The sequence below is a fragment of the Microtus pennsylvanicus genome, chromosome 1 (genome assembly GCF_037038515.1).
Source record: "Microtus pennsylvanicus isolate mMicPen1 chromosome 1, mMicPen1.hap1, whole genome shotgun sequence".
Lineage (NCBI taxonomy): Eukaryota > Metazoa > Chordata > Mammalia > Rodentia > Cricetidae > Microtus > Microtus pennsylvanicus.
The window spans coordinates 148,818,540-148,837,762 of NC_134579.1; the positions used below are offsets into that span (position 1 = coordinate 148,818,540).

The following is a 19,223-nucleotide window of genomic DNA, read 5'->3' on the forward strand; positions in this document are numbered from 1 at the left end:
ATTTGATTTTCCTCCACTTCATTGATATTCTATTGTATGTTTTTACTTTGAAAATTTTCCATTTGATTGGACTAGAGAGATGGCTCATTGGTGTGGATATCATGCTGCTGCTGCTGCTGCTGCAGTAGATCTGAGTTTGATTCCCTCACTCCACACGGTGCCCCACAATTGTCTATAACTCCAATTCCATGGGGTTCTCTCAAACTCTACTGTCTGCTGCAGGCACTGAATTCTCATAGTGTTAAAATAGCAAAGACACGTGGGAGATAATAAAGTACAATCTGAAGAATGTGAACCTTTAAATATAGCCCATTGAGCTATCACCTAGTCATTGTAAATAAAATTTAGCTGAGTGGGGGAAAACTCTGGCATATCATCCACAAGGCTCTGTCTTCCATTGCAATAATGATAAACAGCAATGGAAGGCATACCATCAGGTTGTGCTTAATGCTAGAGTATGATGAAACTAGGAGAAATAAGTCAAGGTATACTTGGCTGTTATTGTCTGATACATTATGCACCTTCCCTTCCATTTTCTCTTCCATAGTTCAAGCAGGAGAGGCTTCAAACCATTCACTGTAGAAATGGCCATTCAATATATATGCTTTCAGTTACTGTTTTATAACCAGATCATAAATGTTACATGTAGTGTCAAATAGAATACTATTTATCTCACAAGCCTAGTCAAATCCTGCACATTCCATGGACGTGTGCTTATTATATTTACATTCTAATGTTTGCTAATACATGAATCCAAGGTAAACTAAACTAAATAATAATACTGAAAAGAGTCTACACATCATGTGAGCTAGGATGAAGTATCACATTGAATTATTACCACAATCACTCAGCTCATATAAAGATGGGCTTCACCATCTCAGTGTTTCCCAAAGTCACCATTGGTGTAAGACTTATACTACATTCAGAAACAACAGAGATAATGATAGGAACACTTAAATATTTCTACAACATCTCTTATTAATGCAATCATTCTTGTGCCTTCTTTGCTTATTCCATAGGTCTGTTCTCAGTCTAGATCCCATTGCAAGACAGGAACACTTTTGCAGTTCTATCTTCTTCACTGACTCTGCCACTTAGACTGAAATACAAAGTGCTCATCTGGATTCTTTTCTCTGTAGATGCAAGTTCCCAGGGTTGATGGAGCTCATTAATAAGCATTGCTGTGGGGGAGTTAGAATAATTCTAATGTAGAAGTCTATGACTTTATGACCTCACCTCCCTCCAGAACTCCAATTTTCATTTCACCTGCAGTGGAAATGACAGTGACGGTGCTGGCTTTGGGAGACAAGAAAATTTATGAAAAACTTCTAGCTGTCAATTAACAAAGACCATTTAGAGTTCCCTGTGAAATTAAGCAAATGGATGGACCCAGCAATACCACTCTTGGGAATATACCCAAGAGATGCCCTATCATATGACAAAAGCATTTGTTCAACTATGTTCATAGCAGTATTATTTGTAATAGCCAGAACCTGGAAACAACCTAGATGCCCTTCAATGGAAGAATGGATGAAGAAAGTATGGAATATATACACATTAGAGTACTACGCTGCGGTAAAAAACAATGACTTCTTGAATTTTGCATGCAAATGGATGGAAATAGAAAACACTATCCTGAGTGAGGTATCCCAGACCCAAAAAGATGAACATGGGATGTACTCACTCATAATTAGTTTCTAGCCATAAATAAGGGTCACGGAGTCTACAATAGGTGAATCTAAAGAAGCTAAGTAAGAAGGGGAACCCAAGGAAAAACATATAGTTATCCTCCTGGCAATGGGAAGTAGACAAAATTGCCGGGGAGAAAATTAGGATCTTGGGGGTGGGGTGGGATGGGGATAAGGGGAGATGGGGAGAGAATAGTTAGAAGGGAAGGAGGTGGGGCCTTGGGGAAACAGGAGGATTGGGATAAAGGAAGGTTGGACAGGGGAGCACGGAACCACAATTCTTAGTTAAGGGAGCCACTTTAGGGTTGGCAAGAGACCTGACCCTAGAGGGGCTCCCAGGTGCCCAAGCTGAGGTCCCCAGTTAGTTCCTTGGGCAGCTGAGGATAGGGAACCTGAAATGACCCTATCCTAGAGCAATACTGACGAATATCTTGCCTATCATCATAGAACCTTCATCTGGTGATGGATGGAGATAGAGACAGAGACCCACACTGGAGCACTGGACTGAGCTCCCAAGGTCCCAATGAGGAGCAGAAGGAGGGAGAACATGAGCAAAGAAGTCGGGACCACGAGGGGTGTACCCACCCATTGAGACAGTGGAGCTGATCTATTGGGAGCTCACCAAGGCCAGCTGGACTGTGACTGAAAAAGCATGGGATAAAACTGGACTCTCTGAACATGGCGAACAATGAGGGCTGATGAGACGCAAAGGACAATGGCATGGGGTTTTGATCCTAAGTAATGTGCTGGCTTTGCGGGAGCCTAGCCAGTTTGGATGTTCACCTTCCGAGATATGGACGGAGGAGGGAGGACCTAGGACTTACCACAGGGCAGAAAACCCTGACTGCTCTTTGGACTAGAGAGGGAGGGGGAAAGGAGTGGGGGAAGGGGGAGAAGGGTGGGAGGAGGGGGAGGGAAATGGGAGGCTGGGAGGAGGTGGAAACTTGTTTTCTTTTTCTCCTTTTCTCAATAAAAAAAAAGAAAAAAAACAATACGATGCCACAAACCCAGGGTTACAGAAAATACTAGAAGGAAAATCACAAACCAAGGAAACCAATAACACAAGCATCTGACAACCCTTACCAGCACAACTCAAAGAAGGAAAAAAAAAACAAACTCTACAACCAAAAATAAATAAATAAATAGAGTTAACAACCATGGGTCATTAATATCACTTAATGTCAATGGATTCAATTTACCTATAAAAAGGCACAGGTTAAGAGAATGGGTATGAAATCAGGATCCAACATTCTGCTGTTTATAAGAAACACACCTCAAACTCAAAGACAGATACTACGTCAGAATAAAGGGATGGGAAAAGATTTTCCAATCAAATAGAGCAAAGAAACAAGCAGGGGTGGCTATAATAATATCTAACAAGATTGATTTCAAACTAAAATCAATCAGAAGGGATGGAGATGGACACTTTATACTCATAACAGGAACAATTCATCAGGAGAAAGTCTCTATCTTGAATATCTATGCCCCTAATATGAAAGCATCCACATATGTAAAAGAAACATTACTAGAACTCAAAGCACACATCAAACACCACACTCTACTAGTAGGAGATTTCAACACTCTGCTCTCACCAATGGACAGATCAACCAGACTGAAACTTAACAGAGAAATAAGAGAACTATCAGATGTAATGAACCAAATGGACTTAACAGACATCTATAGAACATTCCATCCAAACAGAAAAGATTATACCTTCTTCTCAGCATTGCATGGAACCTTGTCAAAAATTGATCACATAATTGGTAACAAAGCAAACATCCATAGATACAAAGAAATTGTAGTAACCACCTGTGTACTATCAGATCACCATGGAATAAAGTTAGAATTCAACAATAATTCTAATGCCAGAAAGCCTACAAACTCATTGAAATTGAACAGTCAATTACTGAACCACCCCTGGGTGAGGAAGAAATAAAGAAAGAAATTAAAGGCTTCCTTGAAGTCAATGAAAATAAAGACACATCACGCCCAAACCTATGGAACACTACAAAAGCAGTGCTAAGAGGAAAGTTCATAGCACTAAGTGCCCACATAAAGAAAATGGAGAATGCACACACTAGAGACTTAACAGCACAGCTGAAAGGTCTAGAAAAAAAAGAAGCAGATTCACCCAGGAGGAGTAGAAGACTGTAAATAATCAAACTGAGGGCAGAAATCAACAAAATAGAAACACAGAAAACAATCCAAAGAATCAATGAAACAAAAACCTGGTTCCTGGAGAAAACCAACAAGATTGAGAAACCCCTATCCAAACTAATCAAACAGCAAGAGAGATCCTGCAAATTAACAAGATTAGAAATGAAAAGGAGGAACATAACCACAGACACAGAGGAAATTCAGAGAATCATTAGATCTTACTACAAAAGCCTGTATACCACAAAACTGGAAAATGTGAAAGAAATGGACACTTTTTAAGATAAGTAACATTTACCAAAATTAAATCAAGACCAGGTGAACAGTTTAAATAGACCGGTGAATTGGGAGGAATTAGAAGCTGTCATCAGAAACCTCCCTACCAAAGAAAGCCCTGGACCAGATGGTTTCAATACAGAATTCTACCAGAACTTCCAAAAAGAGTTAATACCTATACTCCTTAAGGTGTTTCACAAAATAGAAACAAAAGAGTCATTGCCAAACACCTTTTATGAAACTACAGTCACCCTGATACCAAAACCATACAAAGATTTAACCAAGAAAGGGAATTACAGACCAATCTCACTCATGAACATTGACGTAAAAATTCTCAATAAAATACTGGCAAGCTTAATCCAAGAACACATCCAAAAAAATTATCCATATTGATCAAGTAAGCTTCATCCCAGTGAGGCAGGACTGTTTCAACATATGAAAATCTACTAATGTAATCCATCATATAAATAAACTGAAGGAAAAAACACATATGATCATTTCATTATATGCAGAAAAAGCATTTGACAAAATTCAATACCCCTTTATGATAAAGGTCTTGGAGGGAATAGGGATACAAGGTTCATTCCTAAATATAATAAGAGCAATATACAGCAAGCTGAGAGCTAACATTAAATTAAATGGAGAGAAACTCAAAGCCATCTCACTAAAGTCAGGAACACAACAAGGCTGTCCACTCTCTGCAACCTCTTCAAAGTAGCTCATGAAGTTATAGCTAAAGCAATAAGACAGCATAAGGAGATCAGGGAATTTCAATTGGAAAGGAAGAAGTCAAACATTCATTATTTGCAAATGATATGATAGTGTACATAAGCGATCCCAAAACCTCTACCAAATAACTCCCACAGCTGATAAACACCTTTAGCAACATGGCAAGATACAAGATCAACTCCAAAAAGAGTTGCCCTCCTATACACAAAGAATAAAGAAGCAGAGAGGGAAATCAGAGAAGCATCACCTTTCACGATAGCCACAAATAGCATAAAATATCTTGGGATAACCCTAACCTAGGAAGTGAAATATGTATTTGACAAGAACTTTAAGTCTTTGAAGAAAGAAATTGAAGAGGATACCAGAAAATGGAAGGATCTCCCTTGCTCTTGGATTGGGAGGATCAACATAGTAAAAATGGCAATTCTACCAAAAGCAATCTATAGATTCAATGCAATCCCCATTAAAATTCAAACAAAATTCTTCGCACCCCTTGAGAGAACAATAATCAACTTTATATGGAAAAACAAAAAACCCAGGATATCCAAAACAATCCTATACAATAAAAGTACTTCAGGAGGCATTACCATCCCTGACTTCAAACTCTATTACAGAGCTACAGTAATGAAAACAGCTTGGTATTGACACAAAAACAGAGATGTTGACAAATGGAATCAAATAGAAGACCTGGATTTTAACCCACAAACCTATGAACACCTGATTTTTGACAAAAACACCAAAATTATAAAATGGAAGAAAGAAACCATCTTCAACAAATGGTGCTGGCATAACTGGATGTCAACATGTAGAAGAATGAAGATAGATCCATATCTATCACCATGCACAAAACTCAAGTCTAAATTGATTAAAGACCTCAATATCAATCTGAACACACTGAACCTGATAGAAGAGAAAGTGGGAAGTACTCTACAACACATGGGCACAGGAGACAATAAACCCCAGTAGCACAGACAATAAGGGCAACATTGAATAAATGGGACCTCCTAAAACTGAGAAGCTTCTGTAAAGCAAAGGACACTGTCATTAAGACAAAAAGGCAACCTACTGACTGGGAGAAGATCTACATCAACCCCACAATAGACAAAGGTCTGATTTTCAAAATATATAAAGAACTCAAGAAACTACACTTTAAAATTCTAATTAGCCCAATTAAAAAATGGGGTACTGAACTGAACAAAGAATTCTCAACAGAAGAAGTTCAAGTGGCCAAAGGACACTTAAGGTAATGCTCGACCTCCTTAGAGATCATGGAAATGCAAATCAAAACATTTTTGAGATACCATCTTACACCTGTCAGAATGGCTAAAATCAAAAACACCAATGATAGCCTTTGCTGGAGTTGATGTGGAATAAGGGGAACACTCATCCATTGCTGGTGGGATTGCAAGCTTTTACAACCACTTTGAAAATCAGTGTGGTGGTTTCTCAGGAAATTTGGGATCAACCTACCCCAGGACCCAGCAATACCACTCTTGGGAATATACCCAAGAGATGCCCTATCATATGACCAAAGCATTTGTTCAATTATGTTCATAGCAACTTTATTTGTAATAGCCAGAACTTGGAAACAACCTAGATGTCCCTCAATGGAAGATGGATAAAGGAAGTGTGGAATATGTATGCATTAGAGTACTACTCAGCGGTAAAAAACAATGACATCTCAAATTTTGCATGCAAATAGATGGAAATAGAAAGCACTATCCTGAGTGAGGTAACCCAGACCCAAAAAGATGAATATGGTATGTACTCACTCATAAGTGGATTCTAGCCATAAATAAAGGACATTGAGCCTATTATTCGTGATCCTAGAGAAGCTAAATAAGAAGGTGAACTCAAAGAAAACATATAGTTATCCTCCTGGATACTGGAAGGACACAAGATTGCCAGGCAAAAATTGGAAACTTGGGGATGGGGTGGGGTAAGCATAAGGGGAGATGGGGAGAAAAACGTGAGAAGGGAAGGAAGGGAAGAGCTTGAGGGAATGGGATGACTGGGATGGAGGAAGGGTGGATATGTGAGCAGAGAAGTGTATATCAATTTAGTTAGCCATTTTAGGGTTGGCAAGAGACTGGACTCTAGAGGTGTTTCCAGGTGTCCTTGGAGATGTTCTCAGCTAGATCCTTGGGCAGCTGAGGAGAGGGAGCCTGAAATGGCTCTATCATATAACCATACTGATGAATATCTTGCATATCACCATAGAACCTTCATCTGGCGATGGATGAATCTAAAGACAGAAACCCACATTTGAGCACTGGACAGAGCTACCAAGGTCCAAATGAGGAACAGAAGGAGGGAGGACATGAGCAAGGAAGTCAGGAGTGTGAGGGGAGTGCCCACCCACTGAGACGGTGGGGCTTATCTAATGGGTGCTCACCAAGGCCAGCTGGGCTTCGACTGATTGAGCATGTGACCAAATCGGACTCTCTGAATGTGGCAGACAAGGAGGGCTGACTGAGAAACCAAGGACAATGGCACAGGGTTTTGATCCTACTGCATGTACTGGCTTTGTGGGAGCCTAGACTGTTTGCATGCCCACCTTCCTATACCTTCCTAGAGGGGCAAGGACCTTGGTCTTCCCACAGGGCAGGGAACCCTGACTGCTCTTTGGACTGGAGAGGGAGGGGGAAGGGATCTGGGAAGGGAGAAGTAAATAGGAGGAGGGGCGGTGGTGGAAATTTCTAATTAAAAATAAATAAATGGAAAAAAGAAAAGAAAATGAAAAAAGAAAAATGCATATTTTTATTTTATGTAAAAAAATCAGGTGTTCAAAAGTATGTGGATAGATATCCAGATTTTGTTTTTAGTTCAATTGGTCCTCCTATCTGTTCTTATGCCAATATCAGACTGTTTTCAGTACTGTAGCTCTGTAGTAGAGTTTGATATCACGGATTGTGATGCCTCCAGAAGTTCTTTTACTGTACAGGATTTTTTGGCTATCTTGGATTTTTTGCTCTTCTATATGAAGTTGAGTGCCATTCTTTTGAGGTTTGTGAAGAATTCTTCTGGGATTTTGTTGGGTATTGCATTGAATCTATAGATTGTTTTTGGTAAGATTGCCATTTTTACTATGTTAATTCTGCTTACCCAAGAGTATGGGAGATCTTTCCACTTTCTTCTGTCTTCTTCAATTTCTTTCTTCAAAGAATTAATGTTCTTTTCAGACAAGTTTTCCACTTGTTTGGTTAGAGTTACTCCTAGATATTTTATGCTATTTGTGGCTATTGTGAAGAGTGTTGTTCCTCTGATTTTTTTCCCAGCCCTCTTATCATCTGTGTACAAGAGGCCTACTGGTTTTTTTGAGTTAATCTTGTATCCTGCTACATAGCTGAAAGTGTTTATGAGTTGTAGAAGTTCCTTGGTAGAATTTTTGGGATTGCTTATGTACACTATCATATCATTAGCAAACAGTAAGAGTTTGACTCTCTTTTTCCAATTTGTATCCCCTTGATATCCTTTTGATGTATTATTTCTCTAGCTCGGATCTTAAGAACTATATTGAATAGATACGGAGAGAGTGGACAACCTTGTTTTGTTCCTGATTTCAGTGGAATCATTGGGGGTTTCTCTCAATTTAGTTTGATGTTGGCTGCTGAATTGCTGCATGTATATTGCCTTTGTTATGTTTAGGTATGTTCCTTGTATCCCTACTCTCTCCAAGACTTTTATCATGAAGGGATGTTGTATTTTGTCAAAAAGCTTTTTCAGCATCTAATGAGATGATCATTCAGTTTTTATTTTTCAGTTTGTTTGTATGGTAGATTACATTTACAGATTTTCATATGTTGAACCATCCCTGCATTTCTGGGATGAATCCAACTTGATCATGATGGATGATGGTTCTGATGTATTCGTGGATTTGATTTGTCAAAATTTTATATAGTATTTTTGCATCAATGTTCATGAGTGAGATTGGTCTGTAATTCTCCTTTATAGTAATGAATTTCTGTGATTTGGGTATCAGGGTAATTTTAGCTTCATAAAAAGAGTTTGGCAATGTTTCCCTCCCTAGCCAACCTCCATTCCTTAATATCAAATACCAAATACCATGGAAGATGTTTAACCTTTGAACCCACAGTAGCCACAACTATCAATATCCCAGAAGTATTTTCTTAACATGGCCATATACAACCACCACAATCTCCAAAAAACAGAGAGGAAATAAAAACCAAGTAACAAAACATCCACCTAACAAAGAAAAGACCAGATATCAGCACATAGAATATAATTTTCCAAATATGGATGCCAAAATGCCAGTGTAGAAACATAATAAATAATAGCCAGAACAATATTTGTCCACTAGACCCCAACTATCCTACCATGAAAGGTCCTTAATGTTCCAACATAACTAAAGCATGTACAAAGAGTTGAAGGAAATGAGTAAAGTATTTCAAGACCTGAAAAGGGTAATATAACCAATAAAGCAAACCCAAAGTTAGAGAAATCTGTAAAGGAATAATTTCAAAACTCAAAAAGGAACCTCTGAAGTAACTGTACCAACAGAATAAAATATATGTAATAGAGACTCTAAGGTTCCATTTAAGAAAAAAATCATAATTCAAAAAATATTATTTCTTAAAAATTCCTGCACAAAATCCAGGAAGTCTGTAACATAATGAAAAGACCAAATCTAAGAATATTAGGAACAGAAGAAGGAAGAGAAACCCAACTAAACTGCTCAGAAAATAGTTTCAACAAATTCGCAGAAGAAAATATCTGTAACCTAAAGAATGAAATGCCTATCAAGGCACTAGATGCATACAGAACAATAAAGAGATTGGATCAGAAAAGAGAGTCCATTGCACATAATCTGTAAAACAATAAATACACATAGCAATGATAGAATATTCAGAACATCAAGGGAAAAAATCAAGTAACATACAAAGACAGACATATAAGAACAACAACTGTTTTCTTTTTTATTGATTTTATTGAGCTTTACATTTTTCTCTGCTCCCCTCCCCACCTCTTCTCTCTCCTTCAACCCTCTCCCAAGGTCCCCGTGCTCCCAATTTACTCAGAAGATCTTGTATTTTTTTAACTTCCCATGTAGATTAGATTTATGTATTTCTCTCTTAGGGTCTTCATTGTTGAAATGATAACTTTTAATTCAGTACTTTTATGGGACTCTTGAATGTTGAAATGAGTGGGTCTCTGTTCTCATGCCTTCTCTTGAGGCCCTTTCTTTCAGCTGGCTATTCTTATCCAATTTTGATATGATGGCTTTATTTTACCTTGTTATATTTTATGTCATTGTGTTTTGCAGTTGTCTATTAGAAACCTGTTATTTTGTATTGAGAAGCATAAAGGGAGTGGATCTGGCTGAGAAAGGAGGTGGGGAGACACTGGAGGGATAAAGGGAGAGGAAACTATATTCAGACTATATAGTATGTGAAAACAATTTGTGTTTAATAAAAGGTGAAAATACTAGCAAAAGAAATTCAAGAACACCTCAAACAAATCAATTATTTTAAATTTATTTGGGTATGAGGTGAAAAATATGAATCTCAAATTTGATCCAACATGGCTAAAGGAGCTGCCCATCTTCCCAGACTTTGTTCAGGACTGTTGCTACAAGGTTAACAACAGACAGGTAGTGTTTTTCCTGACAAGCAAGGTGTCTTGTAAAGCATTACTGAAGAAGAGGTATGGTCCCACTGCAGGTTAAATCAGCTGTCATGGGACAAGAGCCACCTGAAGCACAAGTTTACTGCTACCCATGGTTTCAGCTTGCCTTGCAATATCAACAAGGTGTCTATGCAGCAGCCAAGTAGTAAAGAATCCATGATAGGATGAAAGCCACAAGAAAGCATCTCTATCTGCAGCTAGAGTACTAGCTTATTTTCACATCATCTGGGCAAATGAAAAGCACCACTCTCTGAATGTTGAAGACTACAATGGGCCAAACACAATCTGAATAGCTTATATAGGTTACTAATTCCACCAGCTGACCGAGCTCCCATGCTCACTTTGGTTAATCTTCGAAAAACAAGGTGCTACCTATTTAACTTTCTTTATTGATTTCTTAGGGTGATAATTGAGTATGACATTTGATAATGGAAACACCTATATTTTATATAGTTTTAATGAAATTAGAGGACTTTTTTCTTAACCAGGCCAAACTGAATCTGAACACAATGGAGTAATGACTCTTAAGAACAAAGGGTCCAAAAGAGGGAAAAGATAGAGCAGTTAGGTGAGTGACATTCACTAGCCACAAATTCTGCTTATACAAAAGACCAACGCAGCTTCGCAAGATGGTGGAGAGAGTATAAAAAGCCAGAAAGGTAGAAACTAGGACAAGGATATTCTGGGTAGCCCTGGACTCAGGGAAGCTTCTCCTGGAACGATAAGAACTGCAGATGTGCTGAACCCTCTGCTTGTGTCTGTACAGAAAAACGATTATGGAGGCACTGGACCAGGCAATGAGCAGAGAAAAGAATAATTCAGGGCACATTGCCAATATTGCATAGAGTGAATCACTGATTTCATCATGCCCTGCAACAGAGCAGTACCCAAATTCTCGTTTTCTCGTCACATTATTTTTATTCATTTTCATAAATGGGTACATAAAAAAAATGAAATTTATGAGCATATACATGACCCAGAGGAGGGCAATGTAGCAACCAATATTCTTAGCAACTTTGACTTTATGGTTCTTCCAACAAGATTTTCTGGGACTGATGGTCATGGCCTGGAAAACACTCAATAGGCAGGTTATACAAATGGACAAACTTCGACTAAATCCTTGAATGTACAATAGGAGAATGCATCCAACATCATTCAAGAACTGCTTCAATCCCCAAACTGCTATTGTTTGGGGCACTCCTGAAGACAGAATGATCAAGGAATTGGCTGCCATTAGGTTCATGAGAATCAAATCTGTGGGCTTCAATGTGCGTTCTTTATAGTAACGTATTATATAGTATAACATAAGATAAAAGTTTCCCATAATTCCAGTGGTAATTTGTAATAAGAAAATTATTCTTATTGCCAGATTCCAGGAGTCCATTCTGTGATTCAGCACAATTTCCTTTAAAATATGACCACACTATTTCTCAGGTCAAATGAAAAATTACAAGTTATTGCAGCCTGGAGGAAAAGAAGATACCATTAATCCATGGAGCTGCAGGGAGGCTTAAACAAAGGGTTCTTTAAACTAAGGATTTCAAGACCAGCTTCGACCACATAAACAGACCTCATCCAAATATTCGACAGGAGTACTTACTTCCATGTATGTTACTGTCTGAGTTCTCAATAACTCAGAATAAGCACACTAATGGAAGTGGAACAATAAAGTTTCCCAGAAAATGGATCACTCAGGATAATGGGGTGTTGACCTCTATAAACAAGGTGGAATAAACAAACATAAAGTCTTTTAGAATATACTCTTATTTGCTAGTCAGTTCACAAAATAATCAACTTCAATAACAACCCCAAATTTTAAATAAATCAATTAATTTTCCAACATAATATTCTTATTTATGATTTGGAGGTTTAACATAATGCACCAGGATCTCATTTACTTCCCTCTCTCCCCATGTCCATCCCACTTCCTTGTGACTGCTTCCAAAGAAAAGAGAAAACATATACAAAGTCTATACTGTGTCGCCTATCACATTCACTGAAGCATTTTCAGGTTTCTTTAATAAAGCATTTTTTAAATAGATTTATTTATTTTTACTTATTTTCCATCCAGGTTGCAGGTTTTTTTTCCACCTCCCAAATTGATCCTCCTCCATTTCTGTTTAAGAAAGGGCAGATCTCAAATGAGTATCAACAAAAAATGACCTACCAATTGCAGTAAGTCCAAGCACCTCTTCATGTATTATTATTGTGCTTTTCTTCCCTCCTACCACTTTCAAGTAGCCACACAAACATTTTCTCTCAAATTCATGTGTGCAAGCCTCAATGTATTTACATATAAAATCTGCTCAGTCAGCATGATGTTACTTATATGTACTTGATTTCAGTGTTGACTATTTCATGCTAGATAATTAACTACGGTCCATTATTTCCTATTCAGAGCAATTTCTTTCATGGTTTTTTATCTCTAATTCTTTTAGAAAAAAAAATTTCTTTTTCACAAAAGAAGTAGACCTTTAAAAAATGCAGCTAATAAAGAGGCAACAAGGGAAAAACACACCTTATCAAAAAACAGAGCACAACTTACTATGGATTGCCAAGCCACACTTGAACACCCTCAATGCACTCCAACACTCAAGGCTCAAGAAATATTGTACCATGGTAGAGGATGTAGAAACATTGTAAGAGTCAGAGGAATCTGCTGTGAGATTGCGTCTCCTAAAACTGGTGGGGAAACTACACACATGAAGTCTCAAAATTGTTGTATATACAAATCTGAACAATGGCACCAGCAGACATGCTAACAGGGAAGGGGAAAATACTTTCTAAGCCCTAGAAATGGCACTGTTAAGAATAATCATACAAATGAATTTAGTTTTTATAACATCCAATAGCAATCATGGGAGTATTGGCTTGCAGACTGCTTAGACATGTCTAATGGCAGTACATCATCAATTAACTGATATGCAAAAATAGAATTCTACATACCAATTTTCGCCGTAGGATATTTCATGGCATCTCAGCCATGGGGAAGAGGGTGGGCTGCTGCTGGCCAGCAGGACAAGAATGCATCAATGTCACCATGCACTAGAGACAATGTAGCCAAAATGACCAATGTGGACCTTGACCATTCCGCAGTGTAAAGGAAGTGTGTAGAGAGTTTGCTGTGCTGGAGAACTACACCCATGGCCCAGAACCTGAAAGAACAAGAGGAAGAGATGCATCAAATATTGAACATAACTATGTAGACCAGTATCATATGCAGGTGGCTAAGCAATGCCAAGAGGAAGGTCTAACAACCCAAACTCAGTGCCAGAAATGCTACAAAGATCTTCAACAAAAAGTTTGAGAAAGTACTCAGGAAATCAGGAGAAATAGGCCATTGAGTTTGAGGTGAGGCACTTAGCAGCAAACAAATGAAGACCTAGTACAACTTTTACAGACAAAATGCAGGATGAAGTTACAGGAAGAGGAAAGGAAGAAGCACATTCCAGAGTTCTCAGGAGCCAGTTCCAACAGAGAAGATAGAGAAATGGAACCCATGATGTAAAAAGTGATGATGTGGAGAAATAAGTGATGATGTCTCTACACCAGCAAGACTGACCCACAGGGATCAGGAATGATATCACACTGAAGTTGCCCAGAAGTTGAAAAAGCTCTTGGAAATTGATGACTGAAGAAAAGAAAGTTTACAAGGAAGCCAAAGAATGATAAAAGTCATCTTTGGACCAAGAAAAAGAAAACAACACCCATTGGTGCAAGCAAAAGCAACAGCAACTACATCAGCACATTCAGTGTCAAAAGACAGCTAGGTACCCAATGTTCTGAGATTGCCAGGACATCTCAAACACCAACACCTACAGCAACGAACCCTGAGGGTTTATATCATTACAATTTTTTAAAACCAACCAACATAATGCCACTTGTAATTACAGGCAATTAGAGTCCTCTTTTAAAGGATTCCATAACAAGCCATGATTTAAAAAAATAAATAAATCTGCTTTGAAAATAATATTGCTGGAGGAAATAAGACTGAATGATAAAAATGTGTACTCCGCATTCTAACTGGCTTTCTCTGAGTTATTCTCAAGTGTTTCCCTAACTATAAACAATTTCAAATCATTTTGAAAAAGAAATTTCCACATACCAGTGATAAGGAAGACAACAAAACATCTCAAAACTCATATGTATGAAGAAAAACTTTAAAACATACAATAATTCTTGGTTTAGGGTTCCATTTATAAAAGCCACACAAGAAAAAATATGGCCTGACCTTTTAAATGTTACTAATAAATCTCTTCCCTTCAAAAATACAACAGAATTCTTTTTTGTTGTAAAAAGTCAGGAGAGAGAGAAAGAGGGAAGGAGAGAAGAAAGAAGGAACTCAGGAAGGAAGCAAGGAGATATAGGACAACATAGAGAGGAGGTTTAAGTTTTCTTGAATGAATAAAGTTAGCGTCTGCACATGAAACTCAAGGACTCACAGTTTGAGACCATGATCCTAACAAACACCACCAAATATTGTGAACACTGCTGGTGAATGAAACGTGAGTTCACTACATGTAGTACACTACAGGGTTGGCAAAGCAGTATCACAAATATGTTTATTATTTATATTGCTGCTCTATCTGACAATCATACATAGGAAATATGACATTATTTAGGATACAGACTTTCAAATAGAAAACAGGTTAGTTCTCATTGTCTTTGGCAGCTTTATTTGCTTGTTCTTTGTGTGTTGGTTTTGTTTTGTCTTGTTTTGAGACATTGTACTGCCATTGAACCAGGGGTCACTCGATACAGTCACAGTTACTGACTCTATAGCTCATAAATATACTGTCACATAAGAATACATTTTGGTTCAGAATGATGTTCACATTATGCACCTTTACCACAGTTGTGTGTTTCTTCTGTTCCCACTTTAATGCTTAGTGTGGGTGTGAAACAGGTAGATTTGCCTCTAGTAAAAATACCTGCAAAGTTAGTGTTCACAATCATTTAAGGTAAGGTGAAATGTTATATTGAATTTTAATGACAATACTTCAGCATCTGCACAGATAGACTTTATTATCCTGGTGCTACCCACAGTTATCCTCAGTAGAGGACTTATATTACAGTAAGAACCAACAGAGGCTGGCATAAAGTTAGGAACATTACTATCTTTCTCAGTCATCTCTTAACTATAAAGTAATTCATGGTAATTCTCTGTCTCTTTCATGGATCTGTTTCCATCCCAAATTCCATTTATCAGACATGAGCACTTACACAGGTCTGTTCATTGACTCTGCAGCATACTTTGAAATAAAATCTTCTTACCTGGACTCTTACCTCTTCAGTTTTCTGGGATCAGTGTACAGATCCTGACCTCATTATAATCTGCACTGTGAGAGAGGAAGGGAAGTCAAGCCTGAGATAAAGGTTTGAGACTCTGTGACCTCACCTCCCTTCAGAATGACAATTTTCACGTCATCTGCACTGGCAATGACAGTGTGGCATTGGGAGACAAAATAATTTATGAAACTTTTTCCAGTTGCTAATTAAAAAAGACACTCAGATTTTCTCATGAATATCTCCAATGACACAAGGTGTTTTGAAGAGCAGGTAAAGTTTAATAATCCCTGAAGCATGACTGGGTCTCCAGTGGAAGGTGCTAGAAACTTCAAGGTCAGATTCAGGACAAATTGCAGAAGTCTCTATCCCACATTGGGTATAGGAGTCTCTAACTGCTGCCCATACAAATAAACTTGCTTCATTTAAAAAGATTTAGATTATTTATTACTTAATATATCTTTGAATATTTCATATAAGCATATGTCTTTTAGTCACGTCTACCCCCAATTATCACCTTTTCAAGTCTTTTCTTTTCCCTCCACTACAATTACCTCCAAATTTCATGTGTTTATAAAAACAAAATAAAGAAAAGCAACCACCTTGCGTACTTACTGATGCTCTTTATGCCTAGCATAGGATATCTGATGTGGGACTTACCTCTGTATGCTGGGATTACCAATAATGAATAAAGAAACTGCTTTGGACCTATAGCAGGGCAGAACTTAGGTATGTGGGGAAGATGGAACTGAATGCTGGGGGAAAAAAAGGGCAGAGTCAGAGAGAAGCCATGGAGCTGCTGGAGACAGATGCTGGGAACTTTACTCAGTAAGGCACAGTCATGTGGCAATATACAGATTAATAGAAATGGGTTAAATTAATATGAGTTAGCCAATAAGAAGCTCGAGCTAATGGGCCAGCAGTGATTTAATTAATACAGTTTCTATGTGATTATTTCAGGTCTAAGTGGCCAGGCAGCTGGAAACCAACAAGCAACCTCAATACTACAGATATTTGTGGAAGCACGGCTATCATTACAAAGTTCAAATCCTTAAAGTTCTCTGACATATCTTCTCCTAGAAGTCATCAGCTGTCACTAGCTCTGCTGTGAGACAATAGTCTTGTACCCTGTAAAGATTTGTTATTTGTATTGGTTTAATAAAATGCTGATTGGCCAGTAGCCAGGCAGGAAGTTTAAGTGGGGTGACCAGAGCAGTAGAATTCTGGGAAGAGAAAAGGCTCAGTTTGCAGCTGTTATTCAGGCAAGAGGAAGCAAGATGAGAATGTCTCACCAAACCACGTGGCTAACAGAGACAAGAATTATGGGTTAATTTAAGATGTAAGAGTTAATAAGAAGCCTGTGCTAAAAGGGCAATCAGTTTATAAATAATGTAAGCCTCTGAGTGTTTCTTTGGGACTGAATGGCTACAGGACTGGGCAAAAAAGAAACCTCTGTCAGCAGAGCTCTTAATCTATGATTTGGGAATCCTGACTTCCTTCAATCTTCTAGATGTTTTCCTAATTGATAGTTTGTAAGTTTTGTTCATGCTGCCATAACAAGTGAATTCACAAGTGCAAGTGCACAGTTCTGACTATACAAAACATGTCCTTTAGAATCATATAATACCAGGACGATTCTAACACTCTTTCTGCCTCTTCTTTGATGATGATCTTTAATTCATGGGAGGAAGAGTTGTGGTATAAATGTCCTATTTTTATTTTTTTATTTTTTCAAGATTCTTTTCTTTTCTTTTTTTTATTAAAAATTTTATTAAAAATTTCTACCTCCTCCCATTTCCCTCCCCCTTCTGCCTATCCCTTCCCTCTCCCTCTCCAGTCCAAAGATCATTCAGGGTTCCCACCCTGCGAAAAGTCCAAAGTCCCCCTCCATCCAGATCTAGGAAGGTGAGCATCTGTTTGGCTCCCACAAAGCCAGTACATGCAGTAGAATCAAAACCCAGTGCCATTGTCCTTGGCTTTTCAGTCAGCCCTCCTAGTCTGCCATATTCAGAGAGTCCGGTTTGATCACATGCTCCATCAGTCCCAGTCCAGCTGGCCTTGGTGAGCTTCCATTAGATCAGCCCCACCATCTTAGAGGGTGGGCACACCCCTCGCGGTCCTGACTTCCCTGCTCATGTTCGCCCTCCTTCTGCTCTTCATCTGGGCCTTGGGAGCTCAGTCCAGTGCTCCAATGTGGGTCTCTGTCTCTATCTCCATCCATTGCCAGGTGAAGGTTCTATGGTGATATGCAAGATATTCATCAGTTTGGCTGTAGGATAGGGCCATTTGAGGCTCCCTCTCCTCAGCTGCTAAAGTAACAAGCTGGGGACATCTCCTTGGACACTTGCGAATCCCTCTAGAGTTAAGTCTCTTGCCAACCCTAAAATGGCTCCCTTAAATAAGATATATATACTTGCCTGCTCCCATATCCACCCTTCCTCCATCCCAACCATCCCATTCCCCCAAGCTCTCCCCATCCTCCCCTTCTCACTTTTTTCTACCCCTCTCCCCTTACCCCTACCCCCGAATGAGTGCATATGGTATTTATCTATCCAAATCTAAGTAACCTCACTCAATATTATGTTTTTTAGATCAGTCCCTTTGCCTCTAAATCTCTAGATGTCATTATTTTTTTTTCTGCTGTGTAGTTCTCCACTGTATAAATGTACCACATTTTACTTATCCATTCTTTGATCAAGGGACATTTAGGTTGTTTCCAGGTTCTGGCTATGACAATGCTATAAACATATTTGAGCACATGTCCTTGTGGTATGATTGAGCATCCTTTGGATATATACACAAAAGTGATATTGCTGGGTCTTAAGAAAGGTTGTTTCCTAATTTTCTGAGAAACCACCATACTGATATCCAAAAGGGATATACCAGCTTGCACTCACACCAGCAATGCAGGGGTGTTCCCTTTACCCCACATTCTCTCCAGCATAAGTTGTCATCAGTGTTTTTGATCTTGACCATTCTTATAGGTGAAATATGGAATCTCGAAGTTGTTTTTATTTGTATTTTTCTGGAGGCTAAAAATATTGGGCATTTCCTTAAGTGTCTTTCAGCCATTTTAGATTCCTCTGTTGAAAGTTCTCTGCTTATGTCCATACTCCATTTTTTGTTGGATTATTTGTTCTTTTCACGATAATTTCTTGAGTTCTTTGTGTATTTTAGAGATCCGTTTTCTGTCTGCTGTGGTGAAGACCTTTTCCCATTCAGTAAGCTGCTATCTTGTCTTTTTGACCATGTCCTTTGCTTTACAGAAGTTTTTCAGTTAGGAGGTCCCATTTATTAATTGTTTCTCTCAGTGTCCGTGCTGCTGGGGTTATATTTAGGAAGTGGTCTCATGTGCCAATGTGTTCAAGTGTACTTCCCACTTTTTCTCCTATGAGGTTCAGTGTGGTTGGCTTTAAGTTGAGGTCTTTGATTATTTGGACTTGA

At 38.4% G+C, this 19,223-nt stretch overlaps 1 protein-coding gene across 1 annotated transcript; it reads right to left on the reverse strand.

Moving 5' to 3' along the window:
* Positions 1–10,938: 10,938 nt before the first annotated feature.
* On the reverse strand, positions 10,939–11,886 carry LOC142837455 (vomeronasal type-1 receptor 4-like). Its single transcript, XM_075952541.1, has one exon. The coding sequence runs from the start codon at positions 11,875–11,877 to the stop codon at positions 10,939–10,941; it is 939 nt and encodes a 312-aa protein (XP_075808656.1). The 5' UTR covers positions 11,878–11,886.
* Positions 11,887–19,223: the final 7,337 nt, after the last annotated feature.

Coding starts and splice junctions, on each gene's coding strand:
- LOC142837455 (XM_075952541.1), bottom strand. CDS start 11,877: ATGGACTCCTGGAATCTGGCAATAAGAATAATTTTCTTATTACAAATT.